The sequence below is a fragment of the Xenopus tropicalis genome, chromosome 3 (assembly GCF_000004195.4).
Source record: "Xenopus tropicalis strain Nigerian chromosome 3, UCB_Xtro_10.0, whole genome shotgun sequence".
In the NCBI taxonomy this organism is placed as follows: Eukaryota; Metazoa; Chordata; class Amphibia; order Anura; family Pipidae; genus Xenopus; species Xenopus tropicalis.
Window position 1 is genome coordinate 19,945,227 of NC_030679.2, and position 20,496 is coordinate 19,965,722.

A 20,496-nucleotide genomic window follows, 5' to 3' on the forward strand; every position below is an offset into this window, starting at 1 on the left:
CAGGATTCAGCAAATTAGCATTTGCCTCATCCTGATCCAAATGGTGATGCTACTGGGTGGAAACCTAAATCTTTTTAATCTTCCTTGGAAACAAGGAACTGAATAAACATGAGAGCCGCTGCTCCAGTTACAACTCATCATTCATTATATTGAATACACAGGGTTTTTTCTACTGCAGGTGGTTCCATGCCTTTTTTTATGGGATCCAATGTCTACCTCACTTACTGCCCTGGCACAGAGAACTCTAAGGCTGATGCTCTTTCCACCCTTTCCAGAATGTTCTCCTCCCAAAATGATGCTTCTTCATTGCTGGAGACCATTCTTCAGCCTCGCAATTTTCTGCTAATTCAGCATTTACAGCATTTAAAGATGGTGTCACTACTCCCATAAGAGTAAAACCCCCCCATAGTCATTAAATTATATGATTATCTCTGCAACCTAAACAGCCTTAGACTGGGCCTATTAGGCCCACCAGATAATCTGACATTAAGGGCCCTTTCTCAAAGGGCCGGTACAAGTAGGAAGCTTTAGGGAGCAGACGTTGGCTCCAGGTGGCCTTGGGTGCCCATATCTATCCATCTGGCTCTGCTTTCTTATCCCAATTAAATGTAGACACTTCAAAAAGCAATAGGTGTCATATAGACATGTGGTGGAAATAAGAAAGGATTTATTGAAATTGTCCTTGGCTGGACCACATGGGGAAGTCCAATGGCGATTTTGGCCAGTCCATGTCATTGTACCTTACATGACAGCAAGTATTGGACTGTAACTGTGCTTGCTTTCTTGTGTTTGCTGTATCTGCATAAAAACTGAAACAATAGTCCCTTAGCTATTTTGAAAGGTTGCCTTTAAATGTATGAATGCAGAGATGCAATGATCTGTGGCCACAATAATTTAGGCGTGCTGATTCTCAGCCTGTGGATAAACACAGGTCGATATTCAGCCCCTATGCTAGCATAAGCCTTTCCCTGAGCGTTGGCCCTGGTGCAGACAAAATGAGCCTATTTCTGTGCCAAAATGTGCAAGTATGCATTTTGGTACCAAAATCCACTTTGTGTGCCTGCACCCGAGCTGACGCAAGCTACGCAAACAGCATGTAGAGTTTGATGAGTACTGCACTGGGCTGCACATACTGGGAAACAGAACAATGAATACCCTGTGTATTAGGAGCACTGCCATTTTTGCTATGAGGCAAAGTGGGAACCGTGATCAGGCAGCACTTTACCAGGGGTGGCAAAAAGCTGCCCCAGTTTAAAAGCTTTCTTAAAACTGGACATTTACCTCTGTTAGTGTACAGAATGCAACCGAACTCTCTATACCAAGGGTCCACAACCTTTTTGACCCGTAACCCACATTCATATGTAAAAAGAGTTCTGAGATGCCAAATAAGGGCTCTGATTGGATATTTGGTACCTCTTATGTTGACTGGCAGCCTACAGGAGGTTCTGTTTGGCAGTACACCTAGTTCTTATGCAACCAAAACTTTCCTCCAAGCCAGAAATTCAAAAATAAGCACCTGCTTTGAGGCCACTGGGAGCAACATCCAAGGGGTTGGGGAGAAACATGTTTCTCTCAAGCAACTGATTGGGGATAAGTTATAATATAATTGAAGGAGTAAGGGAAAGATGTCAAATTAACATATTTGGAAAAATCAATTTATATTTGCACTAACTGGCGTAACTGGTATTAGCAGGAACATTTATCCAACACTTTATTTCTTTCATTTGCTATGCAAGAAAACCCTCATTTCCCAGCATGGAGCAGGAGGATCAGTTGGATAAATCCCCTTATGTTCGCTATGATTTTGAAAGTGAACCCTGAGAAGTAGATAAATGGTTAACCACAATATGCCATACATTTCAGAAACTGATTGTTCCGTTGAAGAAATGAAAGGGTTAATGAAGCATTGTCCATTCATACATCTTGTGGTTCCTTCCTTGCCTCTTTTCCTGTAGGAGGAGACCTGGTTTCCCTGGGAAAACAAGTCATAACTTTTTTTTTCATTGTCATTTCATGCCACCCTGTGATTTGACACTTTTCTGTCTCGCCTTGCGAAACCAAGAATCTTTTGTTTGACAACACTGCAATATGTTAAAGACTTGACGAAGCAGATATGATGAGGAGAAAATAAGCCGCTATTCCATTTTTCTCATGCTGCTGAATCTACAAGCCAGACTGAATTAATTGTTGCTTTTTCCTTATTCATTTATTGTAGCCTGCTGCTACATGGAACACGTCTCTGGAACAATGAATGGGATTCCTCACATTACCTGCCAGGTTGTTGCTCTTCTATTAATATGCTCCTTCTACAATGCATTTAGCAAGAATTCAGCATCCTCAATGGTGAGATTCCGAACCCAAGAAGAAGTTGCTGTAGGCACTACCATAGGCAAAATATCTGAAATGCCAGGCTGGTCAGTGGATGAGAGCGAAGAATATAAACTCATACAGGAACCAAAGCCTTTCCCAGTGGACGTGGGATTGAAAGATGGAACAATTACAACAACAGGTCGTTTAGACAGAGAAGAACTTTGCAAGCCTCATGGTCACTGTCTACTAACTTTTGATGTCCTGGCAACAAAGGCCTTGGTTTTGGTGCATGTTGAAATTGAGGTTTTGGACATCAATGATAATGAGCCATCATTTCAAAAACCAGAGCTGGATTTAGAGATTTCAGAGAGTGTGTCACTACGGCACCGGATACCACTGGACAGGGCCTTTGATCCTGATAGTGGGAGCAATGCATTAAAAGGTTATAATCTTTCTCCAAATGAACACTTTACTTTGAATGTTCTTTCAAATTCTGATGGCACTAAACATCCAGAGCTGTTGGTGGTTAAAGAGCTGGATAGGGAAATTCAATCTTCTTTCCAACTTGTCTTAGTGGCATTAGATGGAGGGGTTCCACAGAAATCTGGGACCACACAAATTAGGATTAATGTTTTGGATTCTAATGATAACAGCCCCACATTTGGAGAAAGCTCTGTTATCCTTGAAGTCCCTGAGGACACATCACCTGGCACCCTTCTACTAAATCTCACAGCCACTGACCCAGATCAGGGGCCAAATGGTGAGATTGAGTTTTCATTCAGCAAAAATACAGCCCACCATGTTCTTAGCATGTTCAGCATTGACCCCAAATTGGGTGGATTAGTGCTGAAACAATCATTAGACCATGAAGACAGACGTACTTATGAACTGGACGTACAAGCAAATGATTTGGGCCCTAATCCTATCCCTAGTCATTGTAAGGTGCTTATCAAAGTTGTTGATATTAATGACAATGCACCTGATATACAAGTTAAATGGGCTTCACAGGACTCCAATGAAATTATGGTATCAGAGACTGTTCCTTTGGGTAGTTTTGTTGCTCTAGTAATGGCCAATGACCCGGATTCTGGTACAAACGGGCAAGTGGATTGCCATCTAATTCAGGAACAGGCCCACTTTAAATTACAAAGAACTAATGGCAACAGTTACATTCTATCAACCAATGCCATTTTAGACAGAGAGAAGTGGGAGGAATATAATTTGACTATTCAGGCTCAAGATCAAGGAGTCCCTTCATTCTCAACAAAAAAATCACTGAAAATTCGTGTGACTGATGCCAATGACAATTGCCCACTGTTTGAAAAAATCAGCTATGATGTCTCTGTGGTTGAAAACAATGCCCCCAATACCCATCTCCTTACAGTGCATGCCGTGGATCTTGACGCTGGTATTAATTCTGAAGTGACTTACAGTATTATTGACTCCTTTCTCTCAGGAACAGCAGCCTCTGCCCTTGTGTCAATTCACTCCACTACTGGAGAAATATATGCTCTGCGGCCTCTGGATCATGAGAAAATTACTGAAATCCAATTCATGGTTAAAGCAGAAGATAAGGGCAGCCCAAAACTCAGCAGTAATGCTTCCATCAGAGTGTCCTTAATAGACCAAAATGACAACAGCCCAGTCATTGTACAACCACAACTCAGAAGAGGCTATGCAAGTATCACTGTCCTAGTGAATATGGAAACAGGCCTTCTGTTTTCCTCCATGGAGGTAAAAAATGTTCAGGCACTTGGAAATGTTATACCTGATTTTGGTGCAAATAATATATTTACAGACATTGAAGATATCAACATACACCCAGTTCTTCAAGTGGTGGCCACAGATGCAGATTCTGATGAAAATGCTAAACTGACCTACCATCTGGCAAATACTTATCAAGGATTGTTTGCCATAGACCAGTACCATGGGCAGTTATATATAAATTCCAGTAATGTAAGTCATCTAATTGGAAATGCCATGGAGTTGGAAGTTTTTGTCAGAGACAGTGGAATCCCTCAGCTAGAAACCAAGGGTCGCCTGAAAGTTATGTTTAGTAACCATCTCGATCATCTGAAAAACTCAGGAACTGGATTTGGTGGGGGGTTAAGTGTTTCCATGGTTATAGTTATCTGTCTGGCTGTCCTGCTGGCTGTATGTCTCCTAGTTTTAGCACTTATAATGTCTTTCTGCAGGGTAGATAGAAAGGACAATAGAGCATATAATTGCAGGGAAGAGGAATCAGCTTACACACATCAGCCCAGAAGGCCTCAGAGGCAGATCCATAAGGCTGACATTCATGTTGTTCCAGTGCTGAGGGGAAGACAAAAACACCCAGGATCACCGTCTGAAACGCACAAACCCTTTTCTTTGACTGATGAATGTAAAGAAAAACCTGAAGATGATGCACTTCATACTCCATTTCACCTCACTCCTACACTTTACCGCACCTTAAGAAACCAACATAACCATGAAACACTAAATGATGACCAAGAAGTGGATCAGTCTTTGTTATTGCCTCTCTCAGTTTGCCAAACTCTGCAATACCAGAGACAAAGGAGCTGTTCAAGGGAGAATCTTCAAGATTTTAATAGCACACTTCCTGCTTCTTTCAAAACCTTAAAGAACCCTGGAAGCCCTCAGGTGAGGCCAGAATATCCCCCTAGTTGTTCTGAGCCATTGCTATACAATAAGGAAGATGTGCACCCTGCTACATCACCAACTCTTAGAAGGCAGAGGAACCGAGAGATATCATCTCATGAGCAGATTCTGAGGAGCCTGGTGCGCTTGTCTATGGCGGCTCTAGCAGAAAAAGAAGCAGTAGAACTCACCATGCAATCACCCCATGTGCAGGTAAGTCTTCATTTTCTACTACTGCATGCAAATAAAGGTGCTAAGGGTCAGTTTTGGTTAAATATTATATGGTAAAAAACTAGTCAATGATGTGTTACCTAAGCAAAAACTGGTCTACATTTCCAGAGGCTGTCCAGCCAAATTCAGTGCAGTGTGGGATACCTGATTAAATGCACAATCTGAGTAAAACCCACCTGGCTCGCTAAAGCTCTCTATACCCCTTCTTCTTCCTCTCCTCTTTCTCAAACTGTTTTTTTTTCCTTTTTTGTTGTTAAAATGTTAAAATCCTAAATAAAAACTTAAAAAAAAATATTATATGGTATAAAATGCTGAGGTCACATTTGGCATCTATCTGAGCTTTAAACCTGGATCAGCCGCTCCCTGTAAAATTATATTATTTATCTATCTGTCTGTCTATATATCTATATCATCTATGTGTCTATCTACCTCACTGTCTCCCATCCATCCATCCATCATGTATGTATATATCTGTATGTATACATCTGTCTGTCTGTCTCCCATCCATCCAACACTGATCTATCGATCTATCTATCTATCTATCTGTCTATCTATATCATCTATGTGTCTATCTACCTCACTGTCTCCCATCTATCCATCATGTATGTATCTATCTGTCTGTCTGTCTGTCTCCCATCCATCCAACACTGGTCTGTCTATCTATCTATCTATCTATCTATCTATCATCTATCTGTGTATCTCCCACCCATCATTTATCTATGTCTATCTATTTGTCTGTCTGTCTATCTATATCATCTATTTGTCTATCTACCTATCTGTCTCCCATCCATCCATCATGTATCTATCTATCTATCTGTCTCCCATCCATCCAACACTGGTCTGTCTATCTATCTATCTATCTATCTATCTATCTATCTATCTATCATCTATCATCATCTATTTGTCTATCTACTTGTCTCCCATCCATCATGTATCTATCTGCCTATCTATCTGTCTGTCTGTTTGTCTATCTTTATCATCTGTCTCCCATCTATCCATCATGTATCTATCTATCTATCCATCATGTATCTATCTATCTATCTATCTATCTATCTATCTATCTATCTATCCATCATGTATCTATCTATCTATCTATCTATCCATCATGTATCTATCTATCTATCTATCTATCTATCCATCATGTATCTATCTATCTATCTATCTATCTATCTATCCATCATGTATCTATCTATCTATCTATCCATCATGTATCTATCTATCTATCTATCTATCCATCATGTATCTATCTATCTATCTATCCATCATGTATCTATCTATCTATCTATCTATCTATCTATCTATCTATCTATCTATCTATCTATCTATTATCATCAATCTATCATGTATGTATGTGTCTGTCTGTCTTTCTGTCTGTCTGTCATCTATCTCCCATTCATCCAACACTAATCTGTCTATCGATCTATCATCTATCTATCTCATCTATCAATCTATCATCTATCGATCTATCATCTATCTATTTCATCTATCAATCTATCATCTATCTGTGTATCTATGTCTATCTATTTGTCTGTCTATCTGTCTGTCTATCTATCTATATCATCTATGTTTCTATCTACCTATCTGTCCCCCATCCATCTATCCATCCATCCATTATCTATCTATCTATCTATCTATCTATCTATCTATCTATCTATCAATCATCATCAATCTATCTGTATAAGTTCACTGTAGAAGTGCAGTTCCCTGGCAACCAATCAGTATTTGCCCTTTTTTTGGCAAGATAGAAAATTAAAACAAAAGTCTAGTTTGCAGGCTGCTATGAATAACTGTATTTGTGCAATTTAGCTCCTAGTCAGTGTTACATTTTAGGTGGATATAGAGTTCCCTTTCTCTCCCAAAAATAAGCAGAATAAATAAATCTATGTATAAAAGATGTGTGGGTTTGTATTATTTTTTTTAGTATGAAAAGCATTTGGTCCATGGTTTATTATCTTGTTGAAATTATCAGTAGAGTTATCTGGCAGAACTTTCTGTTTCATAAATAAAACTGTATATAATATATTTAATGTTAAGATGTTCCAGAGAAGAGAAATACTATATGGCAGCTAAGCCGTTCACAGTGGTTTTGCTGCACACAAACTTTGCAGGACTACAGCTCCCTGCGTTATCCATATTTTCAAGGGTTAAACAAGATGGTAACTGTAGTACAGCAATATTAGGGAAGGATGTACATTGTGTACACTTGCGGTATAACGTTGGCAGGCAGAAACTGAACACAGATGGCAAACAGATGACTACCATGGAGCAAGAATGATGTAGAGAGTAATATTCTGGGATAATTTGCAATTGGGCTTTATTTTGTATTATTTTCAGTTCAGCAGCTCTCCAGTTTGGAATTCCAACAGGTATATGGTTGCTAGGGTCCAAATTAACTTAGCAACCAGGGAGTGGTTTGAATTAAAGATAAATATATTTATAGGAGAGAACTTGAATATGTAGAAAAATTAGTAATAAAAAGGAACAATAACAATAAAATTGTAGCCTCACAGAGCAATAGTTTTTTGGCTTCTGGGGTCAGTGACCCCCATTTGAATGCTAGGAAGAACCAAAAGAAGAAGGCAAAAAAATTAAAAAACTGAAAAAAAAAAACTAAAGACCAAGTTGGTTAGAGCTGGTCATTCTATAACATACCAAAAGTTAACTTTAGGTGATAACAGTGTCCACCAAATGGCAACCTGCTTGCTGTGAATGTAAACTCAATGACCAAAGCAAACCAAATTTGAATAATTTATATTTTATTTTGCTCAAGCAACATGATAGGAAAGGATTTGGAATTATTTCTTAAGGGCTAGGTGGACAAATAGTAAGTGAGTATGGCTTAGCAGCAGGCAGGAAGACCTAGAATTTAATAATAATAAGATCACGCTAAATGTACTGTACTGTGCTGCCTCTCTATGCCCAGCAAAGTCTTAAAAATAGGCAGCTGTTGTTTTATGTTACACTTTAGGAATTCATGTTGTCTCTAGAAGTTACTACGTAATTCAGCTTTTTTTTTTTGTAAGGCCCCCAGACCTTAAAGGACCAGTAACACCAAAATACTTTAGCAATTAATCCACCCCTAAACTGCTGTAACAATAGGTAAACCTTGCTCTCCCTTGGATTCTTTAACAGATTTATCTAAAAATGCAGACTAAGATAAAAAGCTTAAGGCGAATGTCCCACAGGGAGATTTTAGGTGGTCATACACGTTAAGACAAGTGACCAGATCTTCTCCCGATATCCCCACCTACGGGTGGGCGATATTGGGTGAATTTAGGCTAATTTGGTCGTTTGGTCCTGGGGCCGAATGATCAAATTAGAACGCCGGTTATTGGCGCAGTCGGTTGGGGACCGCATCATCGACTACATTTTTTAACCTGCCTGATCGATATCTGACCGATTTTAGGCCAGATGTCGGTCAGGCAGGCCTGTCGTTTCTGCCCCTAAACGGGGCGATAAGCTGCCGCATCGGTCTGAGGGACCAATGTCGGCAGTTACAATTGGGCCGTGTATAGCCATATTTAGTCACGAGTTCCCAGTGCCGGATTTGTTATATGGGCGCCCTGAGGTCATATATGGGAGCCCCAGCATGCATGCGCAACCCCCATTCCCCTCCCCCCCTGCCATGCACACATGCGCATTTGCACATCAATTTAAACTCACATACGGAGCAGTGGGGAGAGGTCCCTGTTGCTCCGTATGTCAACTAAATTTCAAATTTGTGCCGCCCTAGGCCTGGGCCTTTGTGGCCTCGCCACAAATCCGGGCCAGCAAGTTCCAGCGATAAGTCACTTGTTTTGTCTCTACACAGAGAAGAACATAAATCGCCAGTACCTAAACAGACAATACTACTTCAAATCGCTTATCGCTCCGAATCGCTATGAGACCCTTTTTCAAGAGATTTTCCAAAGAAAGCATTGTCATTCAAAACTATTGGAATCGCTGAAAGTAAAACCCACTCAGCGGGAAGTTGCTGCGATTTCCCCATTGCACTTAATGTCATTTCTAATTGTGGGCGGGGAATAGGACACCTGGATTTGTGGGAAATAGAATTGCTTCGTTGTGGAAATCTCTAGTGATCGCTTGTTAGGAAAAGACAAGCGACTTGTTGCTGGAACTCGCTTTTTAAAAATCGCAGCGACTAAATCTCCCCCTGGGACATTAGCCTACACTTCTGATTGTTGTGCCTGCAATCGGAGCCATTGTGTCAGCCCAGGTACAGGTACTAAGCTGAAACTGCTTGAATATGCAGTTTTGCACCAAATTCCACTTAGTGTACCTGTACACAATGGCTCTGGGTGCAGGCACAACAATCAGATTTTCGAAGTGTAGGGGCGGATTTTCAGCCTGTGCTTATACATAGGCCAAGAATCTGCCCCTTGTGGCATTAACCTAAGTGCTGAAACCTCCCACTACAAAGCTAACTTCCGGCTCAGGAAGGAAAGTGCTAATCAATGCTAATCAGGACCCATTATGGAAATTTGTGTCAGTAAACACTGATTATGTAGTATCAGTCTATCCCTAGTTCACCTATAGCTGACTGTGTGGCTTTTGTAAAGTTTGTAATGATGCTGCTCTGGTTGACCTGTTAGTATATTCAGTGCACCACACTTCTGTTGTAGTCTGTTTGGTCCACCATGTGGCCCTGGCCTTGGTCTAATACAGGCATGGGTTTGGGCATTTTAACAAATGTTTAACATTTATAAAATGTATTTACTTTATAGTTGCATTTGCAAACTAATTGTTAATTTCTGTTATGTTTCACAGCAAATTTCACAGCTACTTTCTCTGCTCCACCAAGGACAAGTGCATCCCAAGACCCTACACAGAGGGAACAAGTATTCTAAAGTTAATAGGTAAGAGACATGAATTTAGAAGTACAGTTGTCAGGTCTTACCACAGAGAATATATTGAGTTTGTGCCTAAAGAATCAAAAAAGAAGTCAAAATGCAATGTAGAGAGTGTTTTTCTGTGGGATGGTTATGTGCTACCATTTTAGCACCTTAACTGGGGCTGTGACCACATGAAACAATCTTTACCGATTTTGCCACCCATGCTCTGGCTTGGGGAGTCAATGATATAATCATACTGTGGGCACAGTGCTGATCCACTTAAATGGAAAATAAGGTTGTCCAATATCCCTTACTTATGCGTTCTGGGTCACTGAACAATCTAAAAGGACTAAAGGTTAAACTTCTGAAGCTCTTTCCAACTTCTTGTGCTATCTGATGGTAAGAACCTACGGAACAGTTGAGTTGCCTGTGATGTCTCACTGCTATCGTGGGCAACAAACTCCCCCGAAAAGGCTTTCCACCAGCAATAATAGGAGTCGCTGGTGGAAAGCCCTTTGCACCATTTCTTTTTCCGAAGACGTATTTAGATGCCTGCAGGCGCAATGACTCCTATTGTTGCCGGTGGAAAGATTTTTCAGAGTGGTTTGACGCCCGTGATAGGAGAGATCTATCACAGGTGACTCAACTGCTCCATGAGTTCTTACCCTGAACGATTAGACTATGAGCCAAAGAAGCAAATAACAAACAACAGAATAAATGCTTTTTATCACTGTTCAGACACACAGCCTGAATGATCAGAACAGCACGACATAAAGAGGGACAGCAGCTCCTCTTCACTGCCTCAGTATTAGTCAGGATAAGCCGCCACCATACAAAAATACCAAAGATTGTTTTGTACAATTGTATTTGTATGTGTATCAACCTTAACAAATGCAATCTGACCACCCATGTTTTAGGTCAAATTATACATGACATACAGATCATCGGCTAAAAAATATTATAAAATATATAAATAATATCTAATATTAGTCAAATATTGTATAAAGCTTCTCCTTTATTGCTTCATTAGCAGTTCATTCATGTGTATATTCTCATTAAGATCTGCAGGCCAGGAGACTGATTGGCAAAGCACAAAGGACAGTGGTAATGGCGAGAGTGAAGCAGGAGACCTGGACTCGGAACCAGGAATTGACCTTCCGGGCAGTCAGCAGTTATTGGAAAACAGCTTGGAGACCATGTTAGGACACTCTGGTGGTGAGCAGCATGTCTTATTTAATTCATATTTATCAGAATATTTATAGTGTATTGTAGCTGCCATTATTATGACCTTCAGGAACTGTTATCTTGGTATAAGGGGTATCTCACTGTCCACATAAGAATTTACCAATATAGATTCATGCAGTTTAGTTAGGATGAAGAACAAGGTACTGTTTTTCTTTATAAAGAAAATAATTTAAGAATCTTTTATAAATATTTTGCTCTATGGGAGATAACCCTCTTGTAAATTCAGAGGATAATTTTGGATAATGTGTTTCCAGATAAATGATCCAATACCTGTGCCTGTGGGCCCAGGGCCCACTGTTGTCCCTAGGCAAGGGTGCATTCCCATTAAATATAATATGGCAAGCAGGAAAGAATTGATCTTTGCTTGCTGAAGTAGACATGATCTCTAAGTGTGCCGCGCCAGATCAACAGTCATGTGAGCAGATAAATAACACAATGGGGAAGCAACAAGAAAAGAAACAAAGAAACTAAAATAGCTTTTCCATTTGATTAAATAAAATGTGTTCCACCTCTGTAGGATGCTTCTGTCAAGTTATACCAGAGGAAAATCTGGTGGAATGCCCTGTCTCCTGGTGGGCCCATGGCATATAGCCCCTTTGCCCTGCTAATACTACCTGTAAACTGGCTGAAAAATACATTTGTAGTGTAAGCGCTGTACAATAAAGTGGGCTTTGTTGAGGTATATGAGATACTGTGATTGTACAGAACTTGAGATACCCAAGTAACTACAGTTTGATTGTTATTTGTGTGACAGGATCAGAAAGTAATCGGCTGAGTGGTCTAGACCCAGGATGGATAGCTCGACTTTCCTTGCCTTTAACCAACAACTACAAAGACAATGTTTTCACTCCGGATACACCAGTCCTTCAACAGCCACTGATAACAGCAGAGGAGAGAGAAGAGCTTAAAACCTTCTTGACCTTTGGTAAAGCTTCAGAGGGCTCCCAAGGCAGCAAGCTCACCAGCACCTTCCTTACGGAAATGAGTTCTTTGTTTGAGATGCTGCTAAACCAGAAGGCTGACTCTCATGGCGATCCCGCATCTGACGTTCTTATGAGACTTTCAGGCTGCAGTAAGACTTTGGCAGCGGACAGTAGCAAAAGTGATAATACCAAGAAGTAATTTATTATCTTATGAGAAGATGTGTCAAGACTACAGAATAAAGGACTGATAAAATAGCCATAGTAGCCTGATACGTCAAGTTTTATATACATAATATACAGATGGTTCCACACAATCTTATGATTGCGACCCACTGTAGAATTCACAATTGATCAGTACATTCAAAGCACAAAGAATGGACACAGACAGGGTTGGCCTGGGGTGCCTGGTGCCCACCACCCAGCCACTTCCCTGTTTAAAAATAAAAATGCCCATGCGTTCCAGAGTGAAATATACAACAGCAGTGGTAGCTGGGGGCAGCTGGCTTGCAGGCAAGTGGCAGGGCCCAACAGGGTCAGGGCCCACTGGGAATTTCCTGGTCTCCTGATGGGTCAGTACGACCCTGGACACAGAAATAAAAGCCAACTTCATGATCATATGGTAGGTGGTCAGTTAGAGAATTACTATTTCAATATAAAAGTAAACAGAATTCTCAATGTTTCTGATTATAACAGACTTGCCTGAATATGAAGATAGGACCAAAAAAAACTGTGTTTGTGATTCACAGAAGCACTTATTTGGGGGACTTCAGTGTCCTAAAAAAATAAAAACTCTTACTGTTGAACTGTGCGCTTGTGTTATTTAAATTGTGCCTGGTAGAACGGCACACATATAGCATATCAGACAGAGCTGGTGATTCTCTATATTGTCTCACCACTACAGGCTTCTGACCTCATTACACGTTCCACAGCTGTAAATATATAAAAAACCTGTGATTTAAGTTTATGGCACAATCATGGGGAATCATGGGGTGACATGGCCCTGACAATGCACTTGTATATTCTGGCATAATCCCATGTAGGGACAGCAAGGAAAAGCAAGGTGCCACTTTACATCTGCTGCAAAATGTCATATTTAACATATGCCGGAAAAAGAATTGTTAATATCAGAATTTCAGAGTTGATACTTTCTGCAATTATTCTCTATTACTGACAGTAAAGGCAATATCACAAGAGTAGTGTTTATATATAAGAAACTGTATTTAGAAAGAGCCACATAGGTAAAATCTAATGTTTACAAATTAGTTGTATTCTCTATAGCAGTGGTCCCCAACCAGTGGCTCGCGAGCAACATGTTGCTCCTCAACCCCTTCCATGTTGCTCCCAATGGCTTCAGAGCAAGTGCTTATTTTTGAATTTCTGGCTTGGACGCAAGTTTTAGTTGCATAAAAAATAGGTATAATGCCAAACAGAGTCTCCTTTAGGCTCTTAGGCTGCCAGTCCACATAGAGGCTATCAAATAACCAATCACAGTCCTTATTTGGTAGCCCCAGGTAGATTTTGTTCATGCTTGTGTTGCTCCCCAACTGTTTTCACATATGAATGTGGCTCTCAGGTAAAAAAGGTTAGGGTTCCCTGCTCTATAGATTAAAAAACATGTCTTTATAATGCAAGTTTTTAAACTCTACTATTGTGAATGGCCCCGTGACTGAACCTTGTCAACAAAAGCTTTTCTTGCTGAGAAAATATGCTTCACTGCTTATGCTGAACTACATAGCCAACTCTTTTCAACCAATTTAGAAGGTTAAACAACTTTATGTGCAGTATTCGTTACACAATGATAATTTTACAGGTTATAAGGTTATGACTTTTTTTGACTCTTGAGACACTGTTTTTCTCCAGGCGAGACCTGAAGGAAAACTGACTTCTGTCACTTTGTTTAAGAGTCAGAACCAGAGAACAGAAAGGAATAAACAAATACTGTATCTGAATGCAATTACATTTACAAATACAAATTTTCTTTCATTATGCAAAAATACTGGTCCCAAAACTACAAGATTATGCTGTGAAAGGACACGTGTTTATGCCATATCTGTCACTAGGAAATTGTTTCCACAATATTAAATAGATATAGAGAAAATCAGTACATTTGTAGAACAGCATAGAAGATTCTTTTGGTTTCAGCTCCGTCATTCCAGCCATGCCATATGTGCCTTATTTATGGATCAAAGGATATTCTTCACTATGAGCATTTACACACTGCTGGGTGTTGCTGGACCACCCTTTTGCATTCCACAAAAACAGTATTGTGTTAGGTCAGTACACTGACATGCAAGTTATGCAATATAAAAGGCTATGTAATAGGTTCCATTACTTCATAGAAGTTTAAACATTTGTTTCACATATGTGATTTTCTTTTGGGTTTCCTTATTAGAAAACTGTGTTATATATTTATATAAGACATAACAGGAGAGTTTCCGCTGCTTCTTGCAGTCTGGCTATCACGTGCTGGCCATGGAATAGGGCAGAAGGAGTAAAGCTGAAATTAAAATTGTTTAAAGCTATACCTGGGTTTTTTTTTTTTTTCTTTTTTCCCTTTCATTTTAATGTTGGTGAATTTTTTTTATTAATTGGCTGACCATCAACTTATTCATAAGTTTTATACATTTTAGGGATATTAAATATATGATATGCCTCAGCTCATTCATATTTCACACAAGCTATTTGTTAAACATCTGTGGCCATATAGGGTTCCTGTCTGACAGAGTATTTATATATTTCTGTTTTACAGTTATAGCCTACTAGTTATCAATGGCTTCATCCATTTTATTTCAGTGGGGCCTGGGTGCCCCTATGTGCTGTGTGTAGGGAGTGTGTAGGAGTCATACCATTATATTATATATATTTATAATATAGGGAATGTTGTTTGCTAATATAACACAAGGACAACACTTCACAACTGTGCAGCTGTGTCATTCTAATGTAAATAGCTAACTTGCATTGCCAGGGGGTTGCATGCTATTTGTTTAAGTGTAAATAACAGTTGGAGCTGTAAAACCTCAAAGCCACCTCTTCTGGCAAAGGCCATGGATATCGGTCGTCTCGTCGATCAGGTGGGACGGAAGATTTTGCTCAGGCACCGTTGAAGGCAACTGAGCAAAATCTGTGTTTAGGGCTGAATCGTCAGGTCCCTATTGGTTCTACCTCCATATCTGACGATTCAGCTCCAAATCAGTTTTTTCCTGTGTTATCTGGTGGAATGGAACCCACTTCCCAATTACCTAGCCCCGTTTGTATTACATCTAGTGCTCAAGTGCTCAGTTTATTCAGTGGTGTGCATTCTTGCATTTATTTCATTCTAATTGGAACAGCCCAAACCACTTCTCATACTCTGGGTCAATTTCTCCCATAAGATTCATATATTTTGCCACCTGTGATTAAAATACTGACAAAAATGACTGTCCTTGCATTATCTTTATAAGGGATTCCATTAGTGATGTGTGGGCTGGGCTGCAAGACGCCCCAGCACAGGGAGAGAGAGGAGGTGGGGAGGGGTTTTTGCTACTCTGCTCCGGGACCATGCAAAGTTTTTTTTTTTAGAGGGGCCCAGCACAGAGTAGTTTCAACACTGCCCTGTTCTATGGGCTGACCCACCTGCAGATGGTAAAGAGGTCCCATAAAATCCCTATAAGGGCCACATTAAAGCTGGCCATACACACCAATAATATCGTATCGTTTTGTACGATATTCGGTGTGTGTATGGCAAGTCGGCGAGGCGACCGATATCGCAGGAGGCTGCTGATATCGGTCGACTCGCTGATCGGGCGGGTTAAAAGATTTTGATCGGGTGCCATAGAAGGCGCCTGAGCAAAATCTTCCTTCAGCGCTGAATCGGCAGAAGGAGGTAGAAATCCTATTGTTTCTACCTCCTTATCTGCCATTTTAGCCCTAAACGTTAGTGGCGGATTGGAACGAAAGATCGAAAGTCGCCACGTGTGTGGCCACATTAAGACCTGATTTAGACACCCCTGCGTTTAAACTTAATTAATAATAGCAGTGAATCTTCACCTTTCTGCCCTGTGGAATTCAGTGAATGTCATTTTCTAAACAGATCATAATCACAATGAAAAGGCCAACGACAAAGCTCGAAAAATATTTATATTTAGGAAGGATTAAAAAATAGGCATTTGTTTGACACTCAGTGGATAGGAAGCAATTCCAACAGACTAATACTAAGCTTTGGCACAAACCGACTAAGCAAAACAAAAACATCCTGCATACCACATACCCATGAACTGATGGAGGATAAATAGAAAAACAAGAAAATGCAAGCATTAATGTATGTTGGCTTCCTGTAGCTTTGTTTCTTGGCGTGCATGGCTTGAGGAAGAGCGTAGGTTAAGATGTCCGGTGTATTCTTCACAATAACATATTAAATAGCACTGCAACAACTATGCAACTGAAGAATGTGGATACTTTCACATCCACAGGTTTATCCTACCCCTACTGTGATGAACAGGCATTCATGTTTTCCTATCTGTTAGCTCTGGTATTAATTTATACATCGATATTCTGTGACAATTTGCAATTAATTTATTTGCCTTTCTAATCTTCCTTCTTCCGCTGCTTTCTTGGATTATCTACTCCTACTACAGTAACTATATATATATATATATAGCACATTTATTCGGAGTTTGATTTCTCTGCATTTTACGGTTTAATTTTTTTAGTCTGTCATTTGATCAGCCTTCTTGGTAGGGTAAGCAGGACTTCAGAAACCATAAAACAGCCCTGATATAAACAAAATCCCCTTAAGGCCTATTTGGCCCCTTCTGACCGATTCAGCAGCTTATCTGCCCATGTATGGAAACCCCCAACAAGCCTACCAGACCAATATCGGGCTGAAAATCACCAGATCTTCACCTGGCATTTTTTTATTCACATCAACGACCGCATGTGTGTGTTGATGTGGTCCCTGATCCAACTGCCTGCATAGCGGCAATTATGATTTGATCATTGATCCAAGGACCTGATTTTACATGTTCCCAGGGGGTGGCGGCAAAACGACTTAAATTCCAGGAAAATGTAAAATATGGTTTCACTGTAGTATTTAATAGTATTTTTACATTTGGTTATTTATCTGTGAGTTTTATAGCTAATTCTACAATGAATCAGCAATTTGCACTGCGCTACTGACAATCTTGCATGTTTGCATTGTTTGTAGAAGTATGTTTGGCTGAGAAACCATATAAATAAGCCATTTGTATCTCAGGAACTGTAGGAAAAAGCCTAAACGTATTTATGAAGAATTATTAACCATCCACTAAAGTTTCAGCATGTTTACGTTAACAGTAGTTCTCCTTTAAGTACATTTTCCCCCTTATTTTTGGCAGTTGCAATGCCAGTGCAATGGCATGCAATTATTTTGTGCGTTCATTTTGCTTTAAAATATGTGAAATGCAAACACAAATACAAAACAAAGAAGGTATATGCAGAGACAGTTACACCCAGAGATGTGCTTAAGTTTGTGCCAAATCATTGGCCACATTGTCTGCCTTCTCACCTTATATCCACACATATTTAGTCCTGGGGTTAAATTAGATATACCTTGTCATTACAAAAGGCATGGTCACTATAAGGTTAGAGGTACCACAATTAGTAGCTTTTTTATACCTAAATGGGTTTAAGGCAGTGATGAGCAATAAACCTGATGCACCCTTGCCCCATAATTATACACTATTGGGGTTTTTAAGCTCATCACCAAGACTAAAATAGAGTTTGCAGTTTAAAGTTAACATCAAGTATGTTACAGAATGTCCTGTTATGATGTTGTCATTAAAAGGAGAGAAACAATTAATCTAATCGAACCTTGATTAAATAAGCTTTGCGGGGCCAGATTAATGGAGAAAGTTACCGTACTTGATGGAATCCTGACCCATAACCCTGCAAAGGTATGCACATTTTTAGTATATTTCAGAAAGCTCCATTGGGAAGGGCTGAAAGATAGAGGTGCTCCAATGTTAGAAATATACCCCGGCAGGAGCTAAGAAAGTAGCACCAGCCTGTGAAACATCAAGAATTATAAACAATGGAGGTTTCCAACAAACAGGTACCCCCCAGTGATTTTCACTTTCCCTGTCTTTTAAGGCCTTGTTTACATGAGACGTTGCACCATTTTTGTGGCTCACAGTATTTGAAGCAAAATTAGGGCATGTGGCAGTTTGCAAAAATGAAGATAATCAAAAATTATATGAAATATAAAGTGTACATGAAATATTAAAACATAAATACAAAATAAAAAAAAATCACAGTCTCTGTGTATATAGAGTACAGGTATGGGACCTGTTATCCAGAATGCTTGGGATATGGGATCTTTCTATAATTTCAATCACCATACCTTAAATCTATTTAAAAATCATGTAAACCAGTAGTGTAAATATAGTGAAAGCAAACCCTGTGGTCCCAAAACGGTCCAGGGCACAGGGGGACCCGGACTATGAGGTCAGCTTCCTCTACAGCCATTTGTATGGGCAGACGCAAACACGTGAGTGGGCACAGAGGGGGAAGCATGCAGTTTGCTGTACGGCGCGCTCCTCCAAATATTCTGCATGGGGGCATTGGTACACTTCTGAGTTAAACAGGAATTAAACCCAATAGGGTCGTTTTGCCTCCCATAAGGATTAATTATATCTCAGTTGGGATCAAGTACAGGTACTGTTTTATTATTACATAGAAAAGGGAATCATTTAACCATTAAATAAACCCAATAGGGCTGTTCTGCCCCCAATAAGGGGTAATTATATCTTAGTTGGGATCAAGTACAGGTACTGTTTTATTATTACAGAGAAAAGGGAATCATTTAACCATTAAATAAACCCAATAGGGCTGTTCTGCCCCCAATAAGGGGTAATTATATCTTAGTTGGGATCAAGTACAGGTACTGTTTTATTATTACAGAGAAAAGGGAATCATTTAACCATTAAATAAACCCAATAGGACTGTTCTGCCCCCAATAAGGGGTAATTATATCTTAGTTGGGATCAAGTACAGGTACTGTTTTATTATTACAGAGAAAAGGGAATCATTTAACCATTAAATAAACCCAATAGGGCTGTTCTGCCCCCAATAAGGGGTAATTATATCTTAGTTGGGATCAAGTACAGGTACTGTTTTATTATTACAGAGAAAAAGGAATCATTTGTAAAAATCAGAATTATTTATGATTAATATAGAGTCTATGGGAGATAGCCTTCCCATAGTTCAGTGCCTTCTGGATAATAGGGTTTCTGGAATAGGGATCCCATACCTGTATAAGGTGTTACACAAAAATCAGTGCAGACAGAAAATAATTACTCACTTTGTCTCACCAGTAAGTTTAAACTAAACCCTTTTAAACCATTTAAACAACAAACTAATTTATGCAATACATAGTTGCATATAGTTCAAATTTTAATGAAGATAATATTATTTTGCATATAATGTAGATGGCTAACAGAACCGTGCCTGATACAGATGGCATGTAAACAAGGCCTTAAAGGCACAGTTAAGTTCTTCAGTAAGATTACATTGTATATTTGTAAAGAACAGTGCTGTCCTTTTACTATGCATAAAAGGTCTATTATTTACATTAAATGACAGCAACTTTACAGTACAGCCTGTCTGGTTTGTAGAGCTTGCAATCTAATGTTGTTCCTTTAGGCACTTGGATTTTTAAGTGACTTATTGACTAAATTTGCTGCTGGGATACAATAGGCTGATACTGGGTGAATATCTGGCCACATGTGGCTGCATCATATCCGGTGGCTGGCTCCCTGGCAGTCATGGATCAAGCCGAAGCATGAGCATTGAAATTTTATGTGGTCCTGGCTTCCAGCACAACTACTGTTGGTTGGCAATTACCTACAAAGAAAAAAATAGCAAAAAAAAAGGGGAAAGCTGTGCTCAGCCACTAAATTTGAAACCATTAGACGGGGGGCGCAATTACTGACGAAGAGCCAGACACCAGATACGATGCAGGGCAAACACCACCCCTGTTGATCAACAACATTTAAAGACAAGGCATGGGGGCATGTAGGACCTATGCATCTGGGGAGGGGGATAACACTTTATAAGTAGGATAGAGGGTTTTGTTTTCTCTATAAAATAGAAAATATAACATTTAAAAAGGGAACAATATCTTCTATTTATGTATCCTTAAATAGAGGAGTGGCTAGTTTCTTACTAAGACAGGCCAATGACCATCAACAAATGTTTCTGTAATCCACAAGGACCTCTCACTTTATACAAGAAAAGGTGTAGCTTCTACTCAGTTGTATAAATAATAAAAGTATATTTATAAAAAAACGTATTCGTCTCCA

The 20,496-nt window shown here is 39.7% G+C and overlaps 1 protein-coding gene across 1 annotated transcript; it reads left to right on the forward strand.

Moving 5' to 3' along the window:
* Positions 1-1,514: 1,514 nt before the first annotated feature.
* On the forward strand, positions 1,515-12,984 carry pcdh12 (protocadherin 12). The gene is made up of 4 exons (XM_004912811.4): positions 1,515-5,163; positions 9,949-10,037; positions 11,074-11,228; positions 12,013-12,984. The coding sequence occupies exons 1-4, from the start codon at positions 2,227-2,229 to the stop codon at positions 12,378-12,380; spliced, it is 3,549 nt and encodes a 1,182-aa protein (XP_004912868.2). The 5' UTR covers positions 1,515-2,226; the 3' UTR covers positions 12,381-12,984.
* The last annotated feature ends 7,512 nt before the right edge of the window (positions 12,985-20,496 follow it).